Source organism: Sebastes fasciatus, chromosome 22 (assembly GCF_043250625.1).
Source record: "Sebastes fasciatus isolate fSebFas1 chromosome 22, fSebFas1.pri, whole genome shotgun sequence".
Taxonomy (NCBI): domain Eukaryota; kingdom Metazoa; phylum Chordata; class Actinopteri; order Perciformes; family Sebastidae; genus Sebastes; species Sebastes fasciatus.
In genome coordinates, this window is record NC_133816.1 from 18,566,687 (window position 1) to 18,590,346 (window position 23,660).

The 23,660-nt window shown below is 39.7% G+C and overlaps 2 protein-coding genes and 1 pseudogene across 2 annotated transcripts; all 3 read left to right on the top strand.

Annotated features, from left to right (window-relative positions):
• The first annotated feature begins 83 nt into the window (after nt 1-83).
• LOC141760746 (uncharacterized) lies at nt 84-2,500 on the top strand (annotated as a pseudogene).
• A 1,888-nt stretch (nt 2,501-4,388) lies between these two features.
• Nucleotides 4,389-6,584, top strand: LOC141761044 (uncharacterized). The gene is made up of 5 exons (XM_074624253.1): nt 4,389-4,434; nt 4,571-4,906; nt 5,170-5,280; nt 5,383-5,417; nt 6,462-6,584. The coding sequence occupies exons 1-5, from the start codon at nt 4,389-4,391 to the stop codon at nt 6,582-6,584; spliced, it is 651 nt and encodes a 216-aa protein (XP_074480354.1).
• Nucleotides 6,585-8,537: 1,953 nt separating this feature from the next.
• Nucleotides 8,538-10,844, top strand: LOC141761322 (uncharacterized). The gene is made up of 6 exons (XM_074624661.1): nt 8,538-8,583; nt 8,705-9,058; nt 9,165-9,206; nt 9,284-9,421; nt 9,524-9,570; nt 10,056-10,844. Exons 1-6 carry the CDS (start codon nt 8,538-8,540, stop codon nt 10,176-10,178), a joined length of 750 nt encoding a protein of 249 aa, XP_074480762.1. The 3' UTR covers nt 10,179-10,844.
• The last annotated feature ends 12,816 nt before the right edge of the window (nt 10,845-23,660 follow it).

Consider the following 23,660-nt stretch of genomic DNA (forward strand, 5'->3'; position numbering starts at 1 on the left):
AAAAACAAACCCCGCCTCTCTAAACCCTTTTATAAGAGCTCAGCGGTACAAACTATCCCTGCAGTGACGCGATTAAACGCACAATGAGGAGCTTCACCTTGATAACAGCTTTACTTCTCTGCAGCCTCAGTAAGTACTGACACCAAACCCTGTAACCAGTAACCCACCAGAATATGAACTTGCAAATTAGAACTGAATTTATTCTTGTTGTTGTTGTTGTCTTATTACAGTAACTGTTGCATTACAAGCTTAGGGTTGTTTGTTTCAGGCTCCATCTCAGGTTTTGAGTCTCAGACTGTGGAGGTTCAGTCTGGTGATGAAGTCACACTGATGTGCAACAACATTACCAGCAGTCCAACTCATCTGGAGTGGTTCAGACTGATCAACAGAGCCAAGCCCAGCTGCATCTCCTCTATGTACTGGTTTGATGGTGAAGCTAGATTCTGTGATGGATTTCAAAATAGATTTGAAATGAGCTCCAACAAGTCAACTGTCTTTCTTAAAATCAAGCGAGTGGATTTATCTGACTCTGGACTGTATTTCTGTGGATTCTACGAGGGCAGACATACCGTCATTGCCGATGCAACGCATTTAATCGTTCAAGGTAAGACTGTTATATTTACAGTACATCTCATATTTATTGCATTAAAACAGCATAAAGACAAATAAGAAACCAATACAATATTTATTTATTTTTTAAAGGTGATGGTGAATCTGAGGGTAAAGTGGTTTGTAAGACTGAAAGTAAGATTCTCCTTTTTTCATTGTGCAAGTTACCACCGAGCCAGTAATTTCAATCTTAACCACGTCTTTAAAAAATAGAGTCTAATTCTTTCATCGTTCTTGTAGAGGAGTGTGATGTAACGGCAAACCTAATGAGTTTGATCCTGGGTGGTCTGACCGTTTCCCTCACCATAGTCGTCGTTGTTCTGGCTGTTAAAGTCAGGAAACTTCAGACAGGTACAGCAGATTTAGAATTTGTTACACATGATGGAAAAATCTAAAGCAAAGTATCTGATCAGTAATAATGAACTAATCACACTTTCGTCTTTTGCCATTTAGCTGTGAATGAGGAGCCGCAAACAGAAAGAAACAAGGTGAACTCACCATTAACTTAAATAAAACTGTGTTATGGTTTTAAAGTTGCATCGAAACACATGATATGTCAGTTAATGATCTTTGTCCCGAGTTTTAACAGTTGAGGTTCATTAACTTTAATTTAATCTCAATCTAATTTTTTTGTCAAGAAAGAGTTTCCGCCATGCCGTTACATACAGTTACAAAACTGTTATTTAAAATTTTTTAATATAACCAATCAATTTTAGTTCTGTTGATGAGCTTTTGTCATACAATCTGGCCAATATCCTATTGTTTGAACAACTTTCAGTCAGTAAACAGATTTTTCTTAGTTTTAATTTAAAGGGCGGATCCATTATTTTTGTTTGTTTGAGGTTTTTATATCATCCTGTAGCTTCCCAGTGGTGTTACTTATGTATCCATATCCGAACAATCAAATTTTGGTCAAAGTACGTATGTTTCAGCGTCAACATGCTATTTTCCCAAGCCCTTCTAAAGACTTTTTCCCATGTGACCTGACGTAGGTTTCTGCATGATGACGCTGCTACATGTACAGTATATATACATCCTTATAGTCAATGTATTAACGTTACATACTGTAACTTAGATGGCAGTCGACACGCTCCAAGTTTGGAGAAGCAGACAGGAGTACCGGCACAGAAGCTAAGCAATGTACTGCTGTGTGAAAGCCACGTTAGTTTGGCGCCGAAAGTCACACAATAACACAAACAAACTAACCGATCGATGCAGCGATAGACCAGCAACTCCTGTGATCTGCGAGGTAAAATTACTGTTTTTGTGAATGGAGTCTGGTGGCTTTGAAGAGAGCAATATAACGGCTTCAGTTTCCCGTCGGAAAGTGCCGCCTGATGGCAATGTAAAGCGGTGAAAATATTCTAAATATACATTTAATCTGATATTGAATTTTTTAGGTGGCTAAAATGTGTTTTTCTGCCGTTCCCGTCCACAGCTGCTTTACCTCGCCGTCAGGGAAATGAAGCCGTTATCTTTGCTCTCTTCAAAGCTACCAGACTCCATTCAAGAAAACAGTCATTTTACCTTGCAGCTCGTGGGAGCATACATACATACAACTCCTAAGGTTCCTAAATCCTATGGTTAAATGATTCCTTCTTGGAACAACCCACAAATACAGATTTTTGGAAGACTCAGCTGTGTGTGTGTGTGTGTGTGTGAGAGATACCATATGTGACTCTAAATACTCTGAATTACAGAATCTGGGCTCAGATGAACTGAACTACGCAGCTCTAAGTTTCCAGGCAAAGCCAAAAAGAAGCCGCAGGCCTGCACCTGAGAGAGAGATGGAGCCACATGTTGTGTACGCTGCCACCAGATAGACCCAGGAAGCAACAGAAACTCATGCTTTATGTCATTAATCTTATTAGTTGCTAGTCTAATTATCTGTTCGTGGGGTGATTCAATGGAAAGAAATACATTTAAAATAATGTCTCTGTATTTTCTCGCTCATGATTCTTTCAGTTTCTCTCTCGTGTCTATATTTCTTATTTTTTTCTGAGAGGACAAGAGTGTACTTAATGTGTGATGGAGGACTCAGAAAGGACACTGATGACTTCAAACTTACTTGGTCTGTGGACGGAGGAGGGAGTGGCGTACACATCACTTGTTTGACAGGAAGAGACACAGTGTGGTCTGAGAACTACTGTGGTGAAAATCATGAGGCATTTGAAGTCAAAGCTCTGTGGAGACTATAAAAAGAACGTGTGAAAACTGCCCTACGACAAAATGAAACTAGCTGCTGTAAATGTATTTAGACCTTTTGGAGAAATAGTGGAGGAATAAAATAACAAACATTAGCCAACCTGGGTTGTCAAACATTGTCTGAGTCAAATATAAAGTCTCCACCAAAGTAAGTCTTCAGCAGTGACCATAAACATCAACAGAACTGATATTCTCAAAAACAAGAATAACGCTCCCTTAAAACATGTATACCAATCTCTTCTGACGTTGTTGAATCACTCCACTCCTCATCACTTCACACAAATTTAATATTTGACTGCTTTACTTCCTCACACACCACATCAACATCTAGATTAAAAACAGAGCAGCCCACAGGAGACCGGAGGCCTGTACTACGAAGCAGGATTTAGGGTTAGCAAGGTCACTTTAGGGTTAACCTTCAGGGCTTTCAGTCCTACGACGGTGGTTCACTTCTTACCGGGGTAGATCGCCATGGTAACTGATGCTGAACATCTAACCTGCTCCGGAGCAGGTTATGTTCCAGATAAGAGATCAAAAGCACCGCCTACTGACCAATCAGAGCTCGGTGCGCAGATCGTATGATAATATTACACAAAGACGAAGAAGTTACAGTCATAATCCAGACCAAAAAACAACACAGTTTAAACTAACAAATACAGGAAGGACAGCTGGCTGTATGTTGTGGGTATTTAACGCTTTGAATTATGTTTTTATATTTATTTTTTTACTTGTTCTCAAGTCCGGTGCACACCGCCGGAGTCGCAGACGTAGCTGAAAGAGGGCTGAAATATTCATACACGCCACATTGGGCGAAATTAAGTGTTTTCTATTCATCCATTATCCTCTGAAAGCTTTTTATAATATCACTGCCCAATCTAGCCGACTATATCTGACTTTTGAGTATTGGGTTAAATTAATAAGTCTGTTAATTTACGCATTCACACATCGGCAATTCTTTCTTCTGCCAGCTGTCCTTCCTGCATTTGGCAGCTTCAACTGTGTTACTTTTAGTCTGGATTATGTGTTTAACTTCTTCGTATTTGTTTAATATTATAGTTTGTAAAATGTGCCGCTCGAAGAAGGCTAAATAACGATCCAAACATACATTAATTTCTGGCGAGGAAAAACTGGCATTGACATTTTCAAAGGGGTCCCTTGACCTTTGACCTTCAGATATGTGAATGAAAATGGGTTGTCCTTGTACCCACGAGCATCAAGCATAAAAATATGACGCGACAGGTGCGTCGCTCTGTTTTCTTGTCATATTTCATACAGTATGTCATACCAGAGCAGACTCTTACAGGTTAGGTTAGGATGCTTTCAATGACAGCTGTAGGAGTCGTGTTGTTTAAGCATCTACAATTCTTTGTGGCAACTTTTGTCTCAAATAGCGTCTGACACAGATATAACTTTGACTCTCCTACCACCAAACTTTCCTGTGAAGTCATATTTCAAAGTGTTTGCATTCGGGTAAAGGTGAGTAGCAAGATGAAAAACAAACCCCGCCTCTCTAAACCCTTTTATAAGAGCTCAGCGGTACAAACTATCCCTGCAGTGACGCGATTAAACGCACAATGAGGAGCTTCACCTTGATAACAGCTTTACTTCTCTGCAGCCTCAGTAAGTACTGACACCAAACCATGTAACCAGTAACCCACCAGAATATGAACTTGCAAATTAGAACTGAATTTATTCTTGTTGTTGTTGTCTTATTACAGTAACTGTTGCATTACAAGCTTAGGGTTGTTTGTTTCAGGCTCCGTCTCAGGTTCTGAGTCTCAGACTGTGGAGGTTCAGTCTGGTGATGAAGTCACACTGACGTGCCCCAACATTACCAGATTTCAAACTCTGACGGAGTGGTTCAGACTGATCAACAGAGCCAAGCCCAGCTGCATCTCCTCTATGTACAGGTTTGATGGTGAAGCTAGGTTCTGTGATGGATTTCAAAATGGATTTGAAATGAGCTCCAACAACTCCAATGTCTTTCTTAAAATCAAGCGAGTGGATCTATCTGACTCTGGACTGTATTTCTGTGGATTCTACGTGGAGTTACATACCGTCATTGCCAATGCAACACATTTAATTGTTCAAGGTAAGACTGTCATATTTACATACATCTCACATTTATTGCATTAAAACAGCATAAAGACAAATAAGAAACCAATAAGTGTCAAATGAAATTTCATTCCCATCTTTTTTTTTTCTAAAGGTAATGGTGAATCTGATGGTGAAGTGGATTGTAAGACTGAAAGTAAGATTCTCCTTTTTCATTGTGCAAGTTACCACAGAGCCAGTAATTTCAATCTTAACCACGTCTTTAAAAAATAGAATCTAATTCTATCATCGTTCTTGTAGAGAAGTTTGATGGAACGGCAAACCTAATGAGTTTGATCCTGGGTGGTCTGACCGTTTCCCTCACCATAGTCGTCGTTGTTCTGGCTGTTAAAGTCAGGAAACTTCAGACAGGTACAGCAGATTTACAATTTGTTACACATGATGGAAAAATCTAAAGCAAAGTATCTGATCAGTAATAATGAACTAATCACACTTTCGTCTTTTGCCATTTAGCTGTGAATGAGGAGCCGCAGCCAGAAAGAAACAAGGTGAACTCACTATTAACTTAAATAAAACTGTGCTATGGTTTTAAAGTTGCATTTAAACACATGATATGTCTGTTAATGATCTTTGTCCCGAGTTTTAACAGTTGAGGTTCATTAACTTTAATTTAATCTCAATCTAATTTTTTTGTCAAGAAAGAGTTTCCGCCATGCCGTTACATACAGTTACAAAACTGTTATTTAAAAATGTTTAATATCACCAATCATTTTTAGTTCTGTTGATGAGCCTTTGTCATACAATCTGGCCAATACCCTATTGTTTGAACAACTTTCAATCAGTAAACAGAATTTTTCCTATTTTTAATGTAAAGGGCGGATCCATTATTTTTGTTTGTTTGAGGTTTTTATATCATCCTGTAGCTTCCCAGTGGTGTTACTTATGTATCCAAATCTGAACAATCAAATTTTGGTCAAAGTACGTATGTTTCAGCTTCAACATGCTATTTTCCCAAGCCCTTCTAAAGACTTTTTCCCCTGTGACCTGACGTAGGTTTCTTCATGATGACACTGCTACATGTACAGTATATATACATCCTTATAGTCAGCGTATTAACGTTACATACAGTAACTTAGATGACGGTTGGCACGCTCCAAGCTTGGAGAAGCAGACAGGAGTACCGGCACAGAAGCTAAGCAATGTACTGCTGTGTGAAAGCCACGTTAGTTTGGCGCCGAAAGTCACACAATAACACAAACAAACTAACCGATCGATGCAGCGATAGACCAGCAACTCCTGTGATCTGTGAGGTAAACTTACTGTTTTTGTGAATGGAGTATGGTGGCTTTGAAGAGAGCAATATAACGGCTTCAGCTTCCCGTCGGAAAGGGACTCCATTCAAGAAAACAGTCATTTTACCTTGCAGATCGTGGGAGCATACATACAACTCCTAAGGTTCCTAAATCCTATGTTTAAATGATTCCTTCGTGGAACAACCCACAAATACAGATTTTTGGAAGACTCAGCTGTGTGTGTGTGTGTGTGTGTGTGTGTGTGATACCGTATGTGACTCTAAATACTCTGAATTACAGAATCTGGGCTCAGATGAACTGAACTACGCAGCTCTAAGTTTCCAGGCAAAGCCAAAAAGAAGCCGCAGGCCTGCACCTGAGAGAGAGATGGAGCCACATGTTGTGTACGCTGCCACCAGATAGACCCAGGAAGCAACAGAAACTCATGCTTTATGTCATTAATCTCATTAGTTGCTAGTCTAATTATCTGTTCGTGGGGTGATTCAATTGAAAGAAATATATTTGAAATAATGTTTCTGTATTTTCTCGCTCATGATTCTTTCAGTTTCTCTCTCGTGTCTATATTTCTTATTTTTTTCTGAGAGGACAAGAGTGTGCTTAATGTGTGATGGAGGACTCAGAAAGGACACTGATGACTTCAAACTTACTTGGTCTGTGGACGGAGGAGGGAGTGGCGTACACATCACCTGTTTGACAGGAAGAGACACAGTGTGGTCAGAGAACTACTGTGGTGAAATCATGAGGCATTTGAAGTCAAAGCTCTGTGGAAACTATAAAAAGAACGTGTGAAAACTGCCCTACGACAAAATGAAACTAGCTGCTGTAAATGTATTTAGACCTTTTGGAGAAATAGTGGAGGAATAAAATAACAAACATTAGCCAACCTGGGTTGTCAAACATTGTCTGAGTCAAATATAAAGTCTCCACCACAAGAAGTCTTCAGCAGTGACCACAAACATCAACAGAACTGATATTCTCAAAAACAAGAATAACGCTCCCTTAAAACATGTATACCAATCTCTTCTGACGTTGTTGAATCACTCCACTCCTCATCACTTCACACAAATTTAATATTTATCTACTTTACTTCCTCACACACCACATCAACATCTAGATTAAAAACGGAGCAGCCCACAGGAGACCGGAGGCCTGTACTACGAAGCAGGATTTAGGGTTAGCAAGGTCACTTTAGGGTTAACCTTCAGGGCTTTCAGTCCTACGACGGTGGTTCACTTCTTACCGGGATAGATCGCCATGGTAACTGATGCTGAACATCTAACCTGCTCCGGAGTAGGTTATGTTCCAGATAAGAGATCAAAAGCACCGCCTACTGACCAATCAGAGCTCGGTGCGCAGATCGTATGATAATATTACACAAAGACGAAGAAGTTACAGTCATAATCCAGACCAAAAAACAACACAGTTTAAACTGACAAATGCAGGAAGGTCAGCTGGCTGTATGTTGTGGGTGTTTACCGCTTTGAATTATCTTTTCATATTTATTTTTTTACGTGTTCTCAAGTCCGTTTCACACCGCCGGAGTCGGAGACATAGCTGGAAGAGGGCTGAAATATTCATACACGCCACATTGGGCGAAATTAAGTGTTTTCTATTCATCCATTATCCTCTGAAAGCTTTTTATAATATCACTGCCCAATCTAGCCGACTATATCTGACTTTTGAGTATTGGGTTAAATTAATAAGTCTGTTAATTTACGCATTCACACATCGGCAATTCTTTCTTCTGCCAGCTGTCCTTCCTGCATTTGGCAGCTTCAACTCTGTTACTTTTAGTCTGGATTATGTGTTTAACTTCTTCGTATTTGTCTAATATTATAGTTTGTAAAATGTGCCGCTCGAAGAAGGATAAATAACGCTCCAAACATACATTAATTTCTGGCGAGGAAAAACTGGCATTGACATTTTCAAAGGGGTCCCTTGACCTTTGACCTCAAGATATGTGAATGAAAATGGGTTGTCCTTGTACCCACGAGCATCAAGCATAAAAATATGACGTGACAGGTGCGTCGCTCTGTTTTCTTGTCATATTTCATACAGTATGTCATACCAGAGCAGACTGTTAAGGGTTAGGTGAGGATGCTTTCAATGACAGCTGTAGGAGTCGTGTTGTTTAAGCATCTATAATTCTTTGTGGCCCCTTTTGTCTCAAATAGCGTCTGACACAGATATAACTTTGACTCTCCTACCACCAAACTTTCCTGTGAAGTCATATTTCAAAGTTTTTGCATTCGGCGAATGTGAGTAGCAAGATGAAAAACAAACCCCGCCTCTCTAAACCCTTTATAAGAGCTCAGCGGTACAAACTATCCCTGCAGTGACGCGATTAAACGCACAATGAGGAGCTTCACCTTGATAACAGCTTTACTTCTCTGCAGCCTCAGTAAGTACTGACACCAAACCATGTAACCAGTAACCCACCAGAATATGAACCTGCAAATTAGAACTGAATTTATTCTTGTTGTTGTTGTCTTATTACAGTAACTGTTGCATTACAAGCTTAGGGTTGTTTGTTTCATGTTCCGTCTCAGGTTCTGAGTCTCAGACTGTGGAGGTTCAGTCTGGTGATGAAGTCACACTGACGTGCAACAACATTACCAGCCGTCCAGCTCATATGGAGTGGTTCAGACTGATCAACAGAACCAAGCCCAGCTGCATCTCCTCTATGTACAGGAATGATGATGAAGCTTCGTTCTGTGTTGGATTTCAAAAAGAAAAATTTGAAATGAGCTCCAACAACTCCACTGTCTTTCTTAAAATCAAGCGAGTGGATTTATCTGACTCTGGACTGTATTTCTGTGGAATCTACATGGACCCACATACCGACATTGCCGATGCAACGCATTTAATCATTAAAGGTAAGACTGTCAAATGTCATATTTACATACATCTCGCATTTATTGCATTAAAACAGCATAAAGACAAATAAGAAACCAATACGTGTCAAAACAATTTTTTTTAAAGGTGATGGTGAATCTGATAGTGAAGTGGATTTTAAGACTGAAAGTAAGTTTATCCTTTTTCATTGTGCAAGTTACCACCGAGCCAGTAATTTCAATCTTAACCACGTCTTTAAAAAATAGAGTCTAATTCTATCATCGTTCTTGTAGAGGAGTGTGATGTAATGTCAACCCTAATGAGTTTGATCCTGGGTGGTCTGACCGTTTCCCTCACCATAGTCGTCGTTGTTCTGGCTGTTAAAGTCAGGAAACTTCAGACAGGTACAGCAGATTTAGAATTTGTTACACATGATGGAAAAATCTTAAGCAAAGTATCTGATCAGTAATAATGAACTAATCACACTTTCGTCTTTTGCCATTTAGCTGTGAATGAGGAGCCGCAGCCAGAAAGAAACAAGGTGAACTCACCATTAACTTAAATAAAACTGTGTTATGGTTTTAAAGTTGCATTTAAACACATGATATGTCTGTTAATGATCTTTGTCCCGAGTTTTAACAGTTGAGGTTCATTAACTTTAATTTAATTGATTTGTAAACACAAAATAGTTTTAATATGGTGTAAAAGTAATATGTATATGAAACAATTCAATTTTAAATAATGTCATATTATAATTGAATTAGCTCATGTTATGTATCTCAACATTGGAATCACAGTTGTAGGACACAAAGAAAAGTTCTGTTTGGACCCATAAAATGCTTCATATTTTTGATTAAATTACATTATTAGTTATTATTTGTTATGTTAAGATGGGTAATAACACTATATTTATCAAGCATTGCACTGCAAAGTTTAACATCAATCCAAAATGTCATTGATGGGACTTAAAAATGCCCATATTTGCAAAAACACTCAGTTACAGTATGTGACCCTAAAAAACACTTTATTGATTTACAGAATCTGGGCTCTGATGAGCTGAACTCTGCAGCGCTGAGTTTCCTTCCGGAGACAATGAGGAACAGGAGACCTGCATCAGAGAGAGAAGTGGAGACTCGTGTTGTTTATGCTGCCAGCAGATAGACTCCAGAAAACACTGTATTGAGGCGTTAATGCAAATTTGTTTTAACACCACTAATTTCTTTAACGCATTAACGCAATCAATCTTTCGGGGGTTGCAGCGGGCTCAGTTTTTACAGCTACAGAGCTACGAAAGAAGATACTGATATCATTAGAAACTACAAAACCGTAGGAATCCATCAGTACCAACCATGTCATACTAGCTTGTCATGAAGGAGGCTAAATAACGCTCCAAACTAGTGCTAAATTTTGGCGAGGAAAAACTGGCACGGACATTTTCAAAGGGGTCCCTTGACCTCTGACCTCAAGATATGTGAATAGTCATAGTCAAGTCAGCACACTGACGGCTGTTGTTGCCTGCTGGGCTGCAGTTTGCCATGTTATGATTTGAGTGTATTTGTTATGCTAAATGCAGTACCTGTGAGGGTTTCTGGACGATATTTATCATTGTTTTGTGTTGGTAATTGATTTCCAATAATAAATATATACATACATTTGCATAAAGCAGCATATTTGTCCACTCCCATGTTGATAACAGTATTAAATACTTGACAAATCTCCCTTTAAATTTGATTAATTTGTGATTAATCACGATGAAGAATCATGCAATTAAATATTGTAATCGATTGACAGCCCCATAGAACAGATGCTTTATCTTATTAATCTACTGCCAGAGTCCGTGGCTGGTACTTTGTTAAATAAAATTCCTATACTCATGGTCAGTTTCATCCCTCTTTCTTTCTGTCTCTCTCTCTCTCTGCAAAAAGTCTCCATCATTCTTATTTTGTCTGCCTCCCATCTTCATCAAGCATCAAATATGTTTGATGAGGAGGAGCCACAAGGGGCACTGATGATGGTGAAGTCAAGACTTAGGCCCTGTTCACACCTGGTATTAACATGCGTCCCAGTGATCGGATCACAAGTGCACAGCTCTAAATACAGGTGTGAACACACTCAAGACGCATTGAGGACGCATTGAGATCTGATCTTTGTATTGAAGTCATATTTCAAAGTTTTTGCATTCGGCAAATGTGAGACGAATTTTAATGCCAGGTGTGAACAGACGTACTTAAAGCTGTCCACTTGTGATCGGATCACTGAGGACGCATGTTAATACCAGGTGTGAACAAGGCCTTACTCACATGGAGAGTCAAATGGTCTGTCGGGGGGGGAGTGAGTGAGATACGCATCACTTCACAGGAAGAGGCAGCAGAGTGTGGTCTGAGCACAACTGACATGAAAGTCACGAGGTCCGGCTTGCAGAAAAATAAAAAAAGGAACAGTGCAAAGTGACCCACTTAGGTTTAAATAGTATCAGCCTCTGTATTCGTACACACTGCTGGAAAAAATAGTAAAGAAAATAAATGGTAATAGAATAAACCAGCTACCTGTGGTGACAAACATTGTCTGTATGAGACAAAAATAAAGTCTCAGGCTTTACAGGAAGGCTTCAGCCATGACCACAAACATGAACACCAAATGTCATTGTGTCAAACTAGGCAGCGCTGATCAAATATGAATCAATATTCTGTTACTGTAATACCTATTTCTCTCCTCAAATGTTTTCAGAAACATCTTGTAGTGAACTGTTTAGCTGTAAAATGAGAAAGTTTGTGGCCAGGCAGCCATGTTGAGATCAAGTTCAGGAAATACCAAGCACCGCCCACCAGCCGGAGCACACTTTCTCATTTTACAGGTCTCATCAGAGCTGCCTAGTTTGACGGTTTGATCTTAGGTGGCAAGTGATTGACAGCTGCCTCCGTTGAATGACCAGACAATAGGAACGCTCTCTCTCTCTCTGAAATGACCTGTGACTAAAGTCTCCCATCACGGGCTAGATTTTTTAAAGCCTGAAAACAGAGTCATGAGGAGGTTCAGAAGTCTAGTTATGGCTCAGAAAACTTGAATTACAATATGCTGAAAGGTTATTATGGATTTTTCTGCCTAATGATGCCAAAAATATTCTGCCTACTGCCACTTTAATGTGTCTAAAATCTAATTTTATAAAACAAAAAGATTAAATGTATTATTTTGATTGTATTTTTCTATGAATATACTGACTTTTAAAGACTTCATAACTTGATTCTATGCTGACACAGTGAACGTGTATATATAAATATGTGTTTGCATGCACATGTGGGTAACAAGTTCTGTGACACCCTCCCCCTGTCATTTTCCACTGCGGTGAAAACACTTTGTGCATGGCCTAAAGCGAAAGCCACAGAAAGACTGGCCCTCAGCTCTCTGCAATAAAACCACATGCATCAACAACTGCACAACTTTCTCACAAAAGCTCCACTACTGTCTCTTAAAATGTGACAGTGTCTCTGTTGTCCATGCAGGAATGCATTAAGTAAGAATCCCATCAGCAGTATCACCATCACTTCTCAAAATGTCACCTTCTTTACTGATGACACTGACCAATTTCCTCACACTCATTTCGCTCTTTATACATCAGCTCCCTGCTTGCAGAAAAACTGCCTCATGCAGCCTCATGCTTGCACAGCCAGAAGACAGTGTCTTCCTCATTAAACTGAGTTGATGTTATAAAACTGTTGAAGTATTTTTTTTCTTTTGTAAACATGCATTTAGCATAAAGCAAGCATATTTGCCCATACCTGACAAATCTCCCTTTAAGGTACATTTTGAATAGATAAAAATAACAATTAACTATGGACAATCATGCGATCAACCATGGTTAAATATTTTAATTGATTGACATCAAACATTTGGGTACATCCCTAGTTTTTTTGCATCTTTATTGCTCCCTTCATTTGGCAAAATCTTTCTATCACCTTGCCTTTTTGGACACAGATGACTGTCTGACAGAGGGGAGGAGTGAGTGAGGTACACAACACTTGTTGACAGGAAGAGACAGACAGCAGTGGTGTCTGAGCGCAACTGAGGTGAAATATGCGAAGTCAGAAATCTGTAATAAAAAAAAATAAAAGGTAAGTACAGTCAACGGTTTGCCTACCTAGCCTTGGTCATAAAGAAAAAAGCAATACAATCTGTGGCTAGATGTTTTGGAAAAACAGAGTGTAGATGCTAACCAGCAGGCAAAAATAGAAGCAGTAAAGTCTCAACCACAGGAAGACTGGTTTTCAGCCATAACCACACACATCAAAGGCCTCGCAGCTGCTTAATAAGTTTCCATCAACCTCTTCTGACACCGTTTCACTACTGCACTTATCACTCAAATGGACTAATTCACCTTCAAGAGACATGTCTTTCAATATCTGCTTGTGAAAGGTACAAACTCACAACCTATATGAGAGCATTTAAATGGTAAATGAACTTGCATTTATATAGCGCCTTTCTAGTCTTCCGACCACTGCATGTCAACATTCACACACACATTCATACACTGATACACTGCAGAGGCTGCCATGCAAGTTGCCAACCTGCTGCTGCAACACAGACTCACGGCATCTATTTGATTCGCCTATATAGACACAAATTTCCCTTCTTTGTATATCATTGCATTTTATGTAATTTGGTGTGAAGATATTTATCATGACATAACATTTTCTGAAAAATAACTTTTCGTCAATACTCATTTTCAACTTTAAACACAGGAGTATTTATTAGGTGGCAATCTGAATCTGAACCACTCGCCAGGAGTTGTGTCTAAAAGGTAACCTGCAAAAATCTGATTTGAGATCTGTAAAAATGTCCATAAAATCTCGCCCGACGACCTATCCTAACCTTAGCTATTCGAGGTCGATGCCTAACCTTAGCTATTCGAGGTCGATGCCTAACCTTAGCTATTCAAGGTCAATGCCTAACCATAGCTATTAAAGGTCAATGCCTAACCTTAACTATTAGAGGCCAATGCCTTACCTTAACTTTTCAAGGTCAATGCCTAACCTTAGCTATTAGAAATCAATGCCTAACCTTTACTATTCAAGGTCAATGTCGAACCTTAACTATTAGAGGTCAATGTCTAAACTTAACTATTAGAGGCCAATGCCTAACCTTAATTATTAGAGGTCAATGCCTAACCTTAGCTATTCAAGGTCAATGCCTAATCTTTACTATTCGAGGTCAATGCCTAACCTTACCTATTACAGGTCAATGCCTAACCTCAGCTATTAGAGGCCAATGCCTAACCTTAGCTATTCAAGGTAACTGCCTAACCTTAACTATTCGAGGTCAATGCCTAACCTTAGCTATCAGAGGTCAATGCCTAACCTTAGCTATTCGAGGTCAATGCCTAATCTTTACTATTCGAGGTCAATGCCTAACCTTACCTATTACAGGTCAATGCCTAACCTCAGCTATTAGAGGCCAATGCCTAACCTTAGCTATTCAAGGTAACTGCCTAACCTTAACTATTCGAGGTCAATGCCTAACCTTAGCTATTAGAGGTCAATGCCTAACCTTAGCTATTAGAGGCCAATGCCAAACCTTAGCTATTAGAGGCCAATGCCAAACCTTAGCTATTAGAGGCCAATGCCTAACCTTAACTATTCAAGGTCAATGCCTAACCTTAACCATTCAAGGTCAATGCCTTCTAGACAGAACCGTGTAATGGATGGACAATAATAAGTAATCACCAGTCCTAGAACAACAATAAATACCACAATTAAATTTGGGCTGCACTCTCCAATTGCAGAATACTTATCTCAGTTTTGATTGTGTGCTGCTGAGCGCTGATGTTGCAATGGAACAACCAATTGACTTTCACTTTTTGGCAATAAACGGTCTTTATCCATGTGGACACTACCGGTTCGTTACTATATCACAGCCACAATGTGTGGCAGCTAGTTTCAGGGCAAGAGATGGACTTCGCTTGCAATATTTCATCTTGGTTTAACTCTACAGAACATAATCCCATCAGTGGGAGATAATATCCTCCATCTAAACGCTGCCAGGCATTAACATGTTAACTTTCACCTGTCGAGAAGCTCTAAAGCAATATGTTTTCTGACACCTCTCAGCCATCTCATGAGGTTGTGTGCATCATTTTCTTCCTCGATATATCTTTGTATATCATTGCATTTTATGTACATTGGTGTGAAGATATTTATTGTGACATAACATTTTCTGAAAAATAACTTTGCGTCAACACTCATTTTCCTGAAAGCATGTTTGAGGTCAGTTTGTTCAACAGGATAAGCACAAAAAAACCACCCCGCCTCTTTACTTTGAAAGCACCCTGACTGGAGCTCAGTTCAGTTACGGACACTGCAGAGCTTCAGTCACACGCACCATGAAGATATTCACCTTGATAACAGCTTTAACTCTCTGCAGCTTTAGTGAGTACAACTGTATCTATAACTTTAACCTACCAGATTGGAAACTATTCACTTATTTAAATGTTTATTTAAAGGAATTGTTCATGTTCATTTTGTTTAATTGAGAGTAAATTTGCTTGTTTGTTTCATGCTGGATCTTTGTCTCAGGTTCTGAGTCTAAGACTGTGGAGGTTCAGTCTGGTAAAGAAGTCACACTGACGTGCTCCAACATGTCCAGCTATGGATCCATGACATCGTGGGTCAGACTGGTGGACGGACCCAAGGCCAGCTGTATCACTGTTATGTTCGACGCTAAGAGCGATGTTAAATACTGTGATGGAGTTCAAAATTGGAAATTTGAAATGAGCTCCAACACCTCCACTCTCTTTCTCAAAATCAAACCCGTGGATTTATCTGACTCTGGACTGTATTTCTGTGGATTTTACTCAAATGGCCGTCTAACTTTCAGTGAAATATATACATTAAATATCAAAGGTAAGGTGATTCTAAAGTTTTTTGGTTTAGTTAAGTCCTGCTTTCACTGCAAAATAATTAATAAGTTAATGTTTAGAATTATAAGAATTTGCGTAAAAAAACATCATGTATGCAGGAAATTTGTAATTTTGATGTGATTCTGCCAAATCAGAGACTGATCTCTTCATCAATGAGACGCATGATGACGAGGACAGCCAATGCAGCCAGTGTGAAAGTAAGATTCTCCTAATGATTTCTATCATTGTGCAGATTATAAAATGTTTGAGGGTAAAACAGTTCAGCTGGATTCAGTTTGGTCCATTTTAATTTGAGCCAGGTCTCAAGTCTCTATAGAGTCTAACTTGATGATCTTTCCTGTATAAGTGAGTGACGGAACAGCAAAGCTGACGAGTATGATCCTGGGCGGTCTGACTGTTTTCCTGGTAGCGGTCATCATCGGTCTGGTTGTTAAAAACAGGAAGCTTCAGACAGGTACTGTTTCTGTTTGGTTTAGTTGCTGCTGTAAGATCTATTCAAGTTGTGTCAATATGCTGGAAATATGCAAAACTGACCAGATGTTTTGTTTCTGTCTCTTAGCTGATGAAGAAGAACAGAATCCAGAGCAAAGAGAGGTGAATACAAAGTTATCCTTTACTTTAACAGCCGGGATTACAGTACATTTTATCATCTAATATTAGCTTGTCCGTGAAATGATATAGTATTTGTTTGTATGTATATAGTTGTATTGCGTATACTGTATATGGGCCAATAAGTAACAAGAAATTGCATGTTTGAGCTACTTTAGAGCATTTATTCTCAAAGTGGGGTCCGTGGCTCTCTGTCGGGGGTCCACAAAATAATTAGCTATGAATAATAAAATTGTGGTGTATCATTAAAAAGTACATATCTACAGATGGGGACCATTTGCGCAAATAGAACAAGCATGCTGTGTCCATTACAAACCACCCACGTTAGCTTTGGGCCGATAGAAACAATCAATCTGTCATGAATCAGTCACTTCACTCAGAACGCAACGGACCGTTCCTGCAGCAGCTTAGCTTAACTCAGCTTATTAGCCAGCTAGCTAGCTGGTGAGCATGGAGAAATACTTGAGTCAGTCCACAAGTGACGCTTGGGAATTGAAATCATGTCAAGTCACCACATTAAGACTGTAAATACTTTTCTTACAGGATGTGGACTCTGATGAACTGAACTACGCAGCAGTGACATTTCAACCGAAAGCAAAAAGAAGACAGCCGGAGCCGAATGTTATTTATGCTGCTACCAGATAAGACTCAGGAGATAACTGGAGCTGATGCTGTAATAATATCAATATGCTTTGGAGCTTTTGTAGAGCTTGTTGGTGAGAGGAAGAACCACTCTTGCCAAAACATTTCATTTTGCAATAAAGATCTGATGCATGCAGAGCTTTCATTCTGAGCATTTCCTTTCTCTCAGTCAAAGAATACATGTTTGGTGTTTGATGGAGGACGAGCCTGTCCAGAGTCTCTTATACTGAGGGGTTAGATGGAGGTCGGCAGCAGTGAGTGAGGAACACATCACTTGTCTGACAGGAAGAGGCATTACAGTGTGGTCGGAGCACAACTGAGGTGAAAATCATGAGGCCTGTTAACGGTTTCTAAAAAAAAATATGTCTGAGACAATTCAACACCTCAAGAGCCGGATAGAAGAAGAACCATACAGTACATATAGTCAAAACAGAGTATTTTGATTGCGATAACACAACACGTGTGAAATGAATTAAAAACGCAACGTATAAAAAATGGATTACCACTGGCAGGCAGGAAGATGGGTTGAGGTTCAGGAGGCTGGAGAGCAAAGGAACGAAGCAAAGTTGACGATCTGGCAACTGACGGTGGAAAAGGGGGCTGGTATTAATACCTCCATGGTGATTGGAGAATGAGACTCAGGTGAGCAGGTGGATGTGGGAGTCGGGTAGGAAAGTCTGAGTGCATCTGGTGGACGGATGGAGAACGGCAAAGACTGAGTGAATGCTGTCAGTCAATGTGGTGTAAAACGCTTCGAGCGAGGCGCTATATAAATGCAAGTCCATTTACCACCAGACGTCATGTAAGCAGCTATTCTATTAGGTACTAAATATATCTATATTTTTAAAAATCAATGACTTAATTCAGCTGTCATGGATAGAACAAACAAACATGACCAGCATCTGTATGGTAAACCACTGAAGTCTTCATCTGTACATAACACATAGAAAATAGAAGGTTCTTCACTTACATATCGTGAGAACGTTCAACTGATGAGAGACTCACGGTTTACGTCTTTCCTTCATCAGATAACTAATTAGAAATCTGCATGTTTAACACCCCGCCTCTTTACTTTGAAAGCACCCTGACTGGAGCGCAGATCAGTTGCGGACATTGCAGAGCTTCAGTCACACGCACCATGAAGACCTTCACCTTGATAACAGCTATAACTCTCTGCCGCTTTAGTGAGTACAACTGCATCTATAACTTTGGGAACTTTAACCCTCCAGAATTGAAACTAGTTTATCTAAAGGAAATGTTCATTTTGTTTAATTTAAACTAAATCTGCTGTGTGTTTCAGTCTGGATCTCTGTCTCAGGCTCTGAGTCTCAGACTGTGGAGGCTCAGTCTGGTGAAGAAGTCACACTGACGTGCTCCAATATGTCAAGCCATGATTCTACGACATGGTGGTCCAGAATGGTGGACAGAACCAAGGCCAGCTGTATCACTGTTATGTACGATGCTCATGGTGGCTTTAAATACTGTGATGGAGTTCAAAATTGGAAATTTGAAATTAGCTCCAACATCTCCACTCTCTTTCTCAAAATCAAAGACGTGGATTCATCTGACTCTGGACTGTATTTCTGTGAGTTTTACTCACGTCGCCGTCCAATTTTCAGTGTAATACGTTTAAATGTTGAAGGCAAGGTCATTCTAAAGTCTTGTCTTTCTTTTGGTACCCATTCTTCGGTCATTCATGTTTCCGCATTTAATATACTGTAGGTTGTCTTCTAACAAAACAGACAATAAAGTGACTATTTGAACATTGACAAAATGTGATTATGATGCAAATATGTCTAAATTAAATAAAGACTGAAGTTATGTTAATTTCAGTAAAAGGCAGCAATGAGATACATGATGACGTGGACAGCCAGTGTGAAAGTAAGATTCTCCTAAAGATTTCTATCATTGTGCAGATTATCAAATGTTTGAGGGTAAAACAGTTCAGCTGAATTCAGTTTGGTCCATTTTAATTTGAGCCAGATCTCAAGTCTCTATAGAGTCTAACTTGATGATCTTTCCTGTATAAGTGAGTGACGGAACAGCAAAGCTGATAAGTATGATCCTGGGCGGTCTGACTGTCTTCCTGGTAGCGGTCATCATCGGTCTGGTTGTTAAAGTCAGGAAGCTGCAGACAGGTACTGTTTCTGTTTGGTTTAGTTGCTGCTGTAATTTCTCTTGAAGTTGTGTCAAAATGCAAAACTGACCAGATGTTTTGTTTCTGTCTCTCAGCTGATGGAGAAGAACAGAATCCAGAGCAAAGAGAGGTGAATACAAAGTTATCCTTTACTTTTATATATTGTTTAATAAAGTTTGACCCCAAAACAGCCGGGACTACAGTACATTGTATCGTCTAATATTAGCTTGTCCCTAAAATGATACAGTATTTGTATATGGGCCGATAATTAACAAGAAATTGCAGTACGAAAATGCTAAAATTATGTTTGAGCTACTTTAGAGCAGTGATTCTCAAAGTGGGGTCCGTGGCTCTCTGTCAGGGGGTCCACAAAATAATTTGATATCAATTATCAAATTGTGCCGCATCATTAAAAAGTACATATCTACAGATGGGGACCATTTGCACAAATAGAACAAGCATGCTGTGTCCATTACTACCACCCACGTTAGCTCTGGGCCAATAGAAACAATCAATCTGTCATGAATCAGTCACTTCACTCAGAACGCAACGGACCGTTCCTGCAGCAGCTTAGCTTAGTTTATTAGAAAGCTTCCTAGCTGGTGAGCATGGAGAAATGTTTGAGTCAGTGCACAAGCGACGCTAAGCCAAGTGACGCTTGGGAATTTAAATCATGTCAAGTCACCACATTAAGACTGTAAATACTTTTCTTACAGAATGTGGACTCTGATGAACTGAACTACGCAGCAGTGACATTTCAACCGAGAGCAGAAAGAAGACAGCCGGAGCCGAATGTTATTTATGCTGCTACCAGATAAGACTCAGGAGATAACTGGAGCTGATGCTGTAATAATATCAATATGCTTTGGAGCTTTTGTAGAGCTTGTTGGTGAGAGGAAGAACCACTCTTGCCAAAACATTTCATTTTGCAATAAAGATCCGTTGCATGCAGAGCTTTCATTCTGAGCATTTCCTTTCTCTCAGTCAAAGAATATATGTTTTTAATGCTTGAAGTGAGGTTTGTGTTGGAACTGTATATATAGAATATTGAACATCCTGTAAGCTTTAAATCAGTCTCAAAATTATCACCACTTCCCTCATTGCAAGTCACATGTCAAACTCACACCCCTGCTTTATCTTCGCATACAGTAGTGCAGCGTCTCTTACAAAGATGTTTGTGAAGCAGTGTGACACTTGTACAGTCAGACAAAAAAAGCATTTACGATCAGGACCGACATTTTATTAAATCGACATTTTAAACTTACATATCCCAGGGTGATTGGAGAATGAGACTCAGGTGAGCAGGTGGATGTGGGAGTCAGGTGGGAAAGTCTGAGGACATCTGGTGGACAGATGGGGAACAGCAAAGACTACAAAGCTTCATACAAATGAGTCTTAAAGAGGACCTGGAATGCTTATTTTCAGGTGCATACTTGTATTTGGAGTGTGTTGAACATCGCAGAGCTTCAGTCAACAAAGCAAGGGGAAACTGGGATTACAACACAAACACAGAGGGAGAGCGACTTTATTCTCTGCTCAGGTAGACATTACTCCTCTATATCTTTATATAGTTGTTTGCTGTTTTACTAATGATCTAGATATTGTATACAGTTTATTTAATTCAGCTGTCATGAACACAAACATGACCAGCACCTGTATGGTAAACCACTCAAGTCTGCATCTGTAAATAACACATAGAAAATAGGAAGTTCCTCACTTACATATCGTGACAATGTACAGCTGGTGAGAAACTGACGGTTTGCATCTTTCCTTCATCAGATGACTGATTAGAAATCCGCATGTTTAACACCCCGCCTCTTAACTTTGAAAGCACCCTGACTGGAGCTCAGGTCAGTTGCGGACATTGCAGAGCTTCAGTCACACGCACCATGAAGACCTTCACCTTGATAACAGCTTTAACTCTCTGCAGCTTTAGTGAGTAAAACTGCATCTATAACTTTGGAAGCTTTAACCCTCCAGAATTGAAACTAGTTTATCTAAACGAAATGTTCATTTTGTTTAATTGAGAGTAAATCTACTGTTGTCTCTGTTGTTTGTTTCAGGCTGGATCTCCGTCTCACATTCTGAGTGTCAGACTGTGGAGGTTCAGTCTGGTGAAGAAGTCACACTGACGTGCTCCAACGTGTCCAGCGTTGCATCTTATACATGTTGGTCCAGAATGGTGGACAGAACCAAGGCCAGCTGTATCTCTGTTATGTACAACGCTCATGGCGACGTTACATACTGTGATGGAAGTCAAATTTCAAAATTTGAAATGAGCTCCAACACCTCTACTCTCTTTCTCAAAATCAAAGACGTGGATTTATCTGACCAAGGACTGTATTTCTGTGAGTTTTACTCAAGTACCCGTCCAACTTTCAGTATAATACGTTTAAATGTTGAAGGTAAGGTCATTCTAAAGTCTTGTCTTTCTTTACCCATTCTTCGGTCATTTATGTTTTATACATTTAATATACTGTAGGTTGTCTTCTAACAGAACAGGCAACAAAGTGACTATTTGAACATTGACAAAATGTGATTATGATGCAAACATGTCACAATTCAATAAAGACTAAAGTTATCTTAATTTCAGTAAAAGGCAGCATTGAGACATATGATGATGTGGACAGCCAGTGTGAAAGTAAGACTCTCCTAAAGATTTCTATCATTGTGCAGATTATCAAATGTTTGAGGGTAAAACAGTTCAGCTGAATTCAGTTTGGTCCATTTTAATTCGAGCCAGGTCTCAAGTCTCTATCAAATCTTACTTGATGATCTTTCCTGTATTAGTGAGTGACGGAACAGCAAAGCTGACGAGTATGATCCTGGGCGGTCTGACTGGTTTCCTCGTTATGATCATCGTTGGTCTGGTTGTTAAAGTCAGGAAGCTTCAGAAAGGTACTGTTTCTGTTTGGTTTAGTTGCTGCTGGAAATTCTCTTCAAGTTGTGTCAAAATGCAAAACTGACCAGATGTTTTGTTTCTGTCTCTTAGCTGATGAAGATGAACTGAATCCAGAGCAAAGAGAGGTGAATACAAAGTTATCCTTTACTTTTATATATTGTTTAAGCACTGTCGCCTCACAGCAAGAGGGTCGCAGGTTAAAAAATCTGGCTTGGGGTCCTTCTGTGTGGAGTTTCCATGTTCTCCCCGTGTTAGCGTGGGTTTTCTCCGGGTTCTCCGGCTTCCTCCCACAGTCGAAAGACATTCAGGTTAGGTTCATTGTTTTACTCTTAATGTCCTGTGGGTGTGAATGTGAGTGTGAATGGTTGTCTGTCTCTATGTGTCAGCTCTATGGTGGTCTGGTTACCTGTCCAGGGTGGACCCCGCCTTCGCCAAATGTCAGCTGGGATCGGCTCTAGCCCCCCCCCACCATAATTTAGGACAAGTTTGTAACGTTATTTAAATATAAGTATATTTAAGTATCTTCACTCTAGCTAAAAACCACAAGTTACGTTAATGTGTTATAGAAATTAGTGACGCAAAAACAAATTTGCATGATCGCGTCAACTTTGACAGCCCTAATCTATTTATAAATTAATAATGGCCAAATATCAAAATGGGTGTCAGCCTCAAAAATCCAGTATCTGTGGGGCTACAGTATATTGTGGGAATTAAAATCGTGTCAAGTCACCACATTAAGACTGGAAATACTTTTCTTACAGAATGTGGACTCTGATGAGCTGAACTACGCAGCAGTGACATTTCAACCGAAAGCAAAAAGAAGACAGCCGGAGCCGAATGTTATTTATGCTGCTACCAGATAAGACTCAGGAGATAACTGGAGCTGATGCTGAAATTATATCAATATGCTTTGGAGCTTTTGTAGATCTTGTTGGTGAGAGGAAGAACCACTCTTGCCAAAACATTTAATTTTGCAATAAAGATCCATTGCATGCAGAGCTTTCATTCTGAGCATTTCCTTTCTCTCAGTTCAAAGAATACATGTTTTTAATGTTTGATGGAGGACGAGCCTGTCCAGAGTCCCTTATACTGAGGGGTTAGATGGAGGTCTGCAGCAGTGAGTGAGGAACACATCACTTGTTAACAGGAAGAGGCAGTACAGTGTGCTCGTAGCACAACTGAGGTGAAAATCATGAGGCCTGTTAAAGGTTTCTAAAAAAAAAATGTGTCAGACAATTCAACACCTCAAGAGCAGGATAGAAGAAGAACCATACAGTACATATAGTCAACACAGAGTATTTTGATTGCGATATCATAACACGTGTGAAATGAATTGAAAACGCAATGTATAGAAAATGGATTACCACTGGCAGGCAGGAAGACGGGTTGAGGTTCAGGAGGCTGGAGAGCAAAGGAACGAAGCAACGTTGACGATCTGGCAAC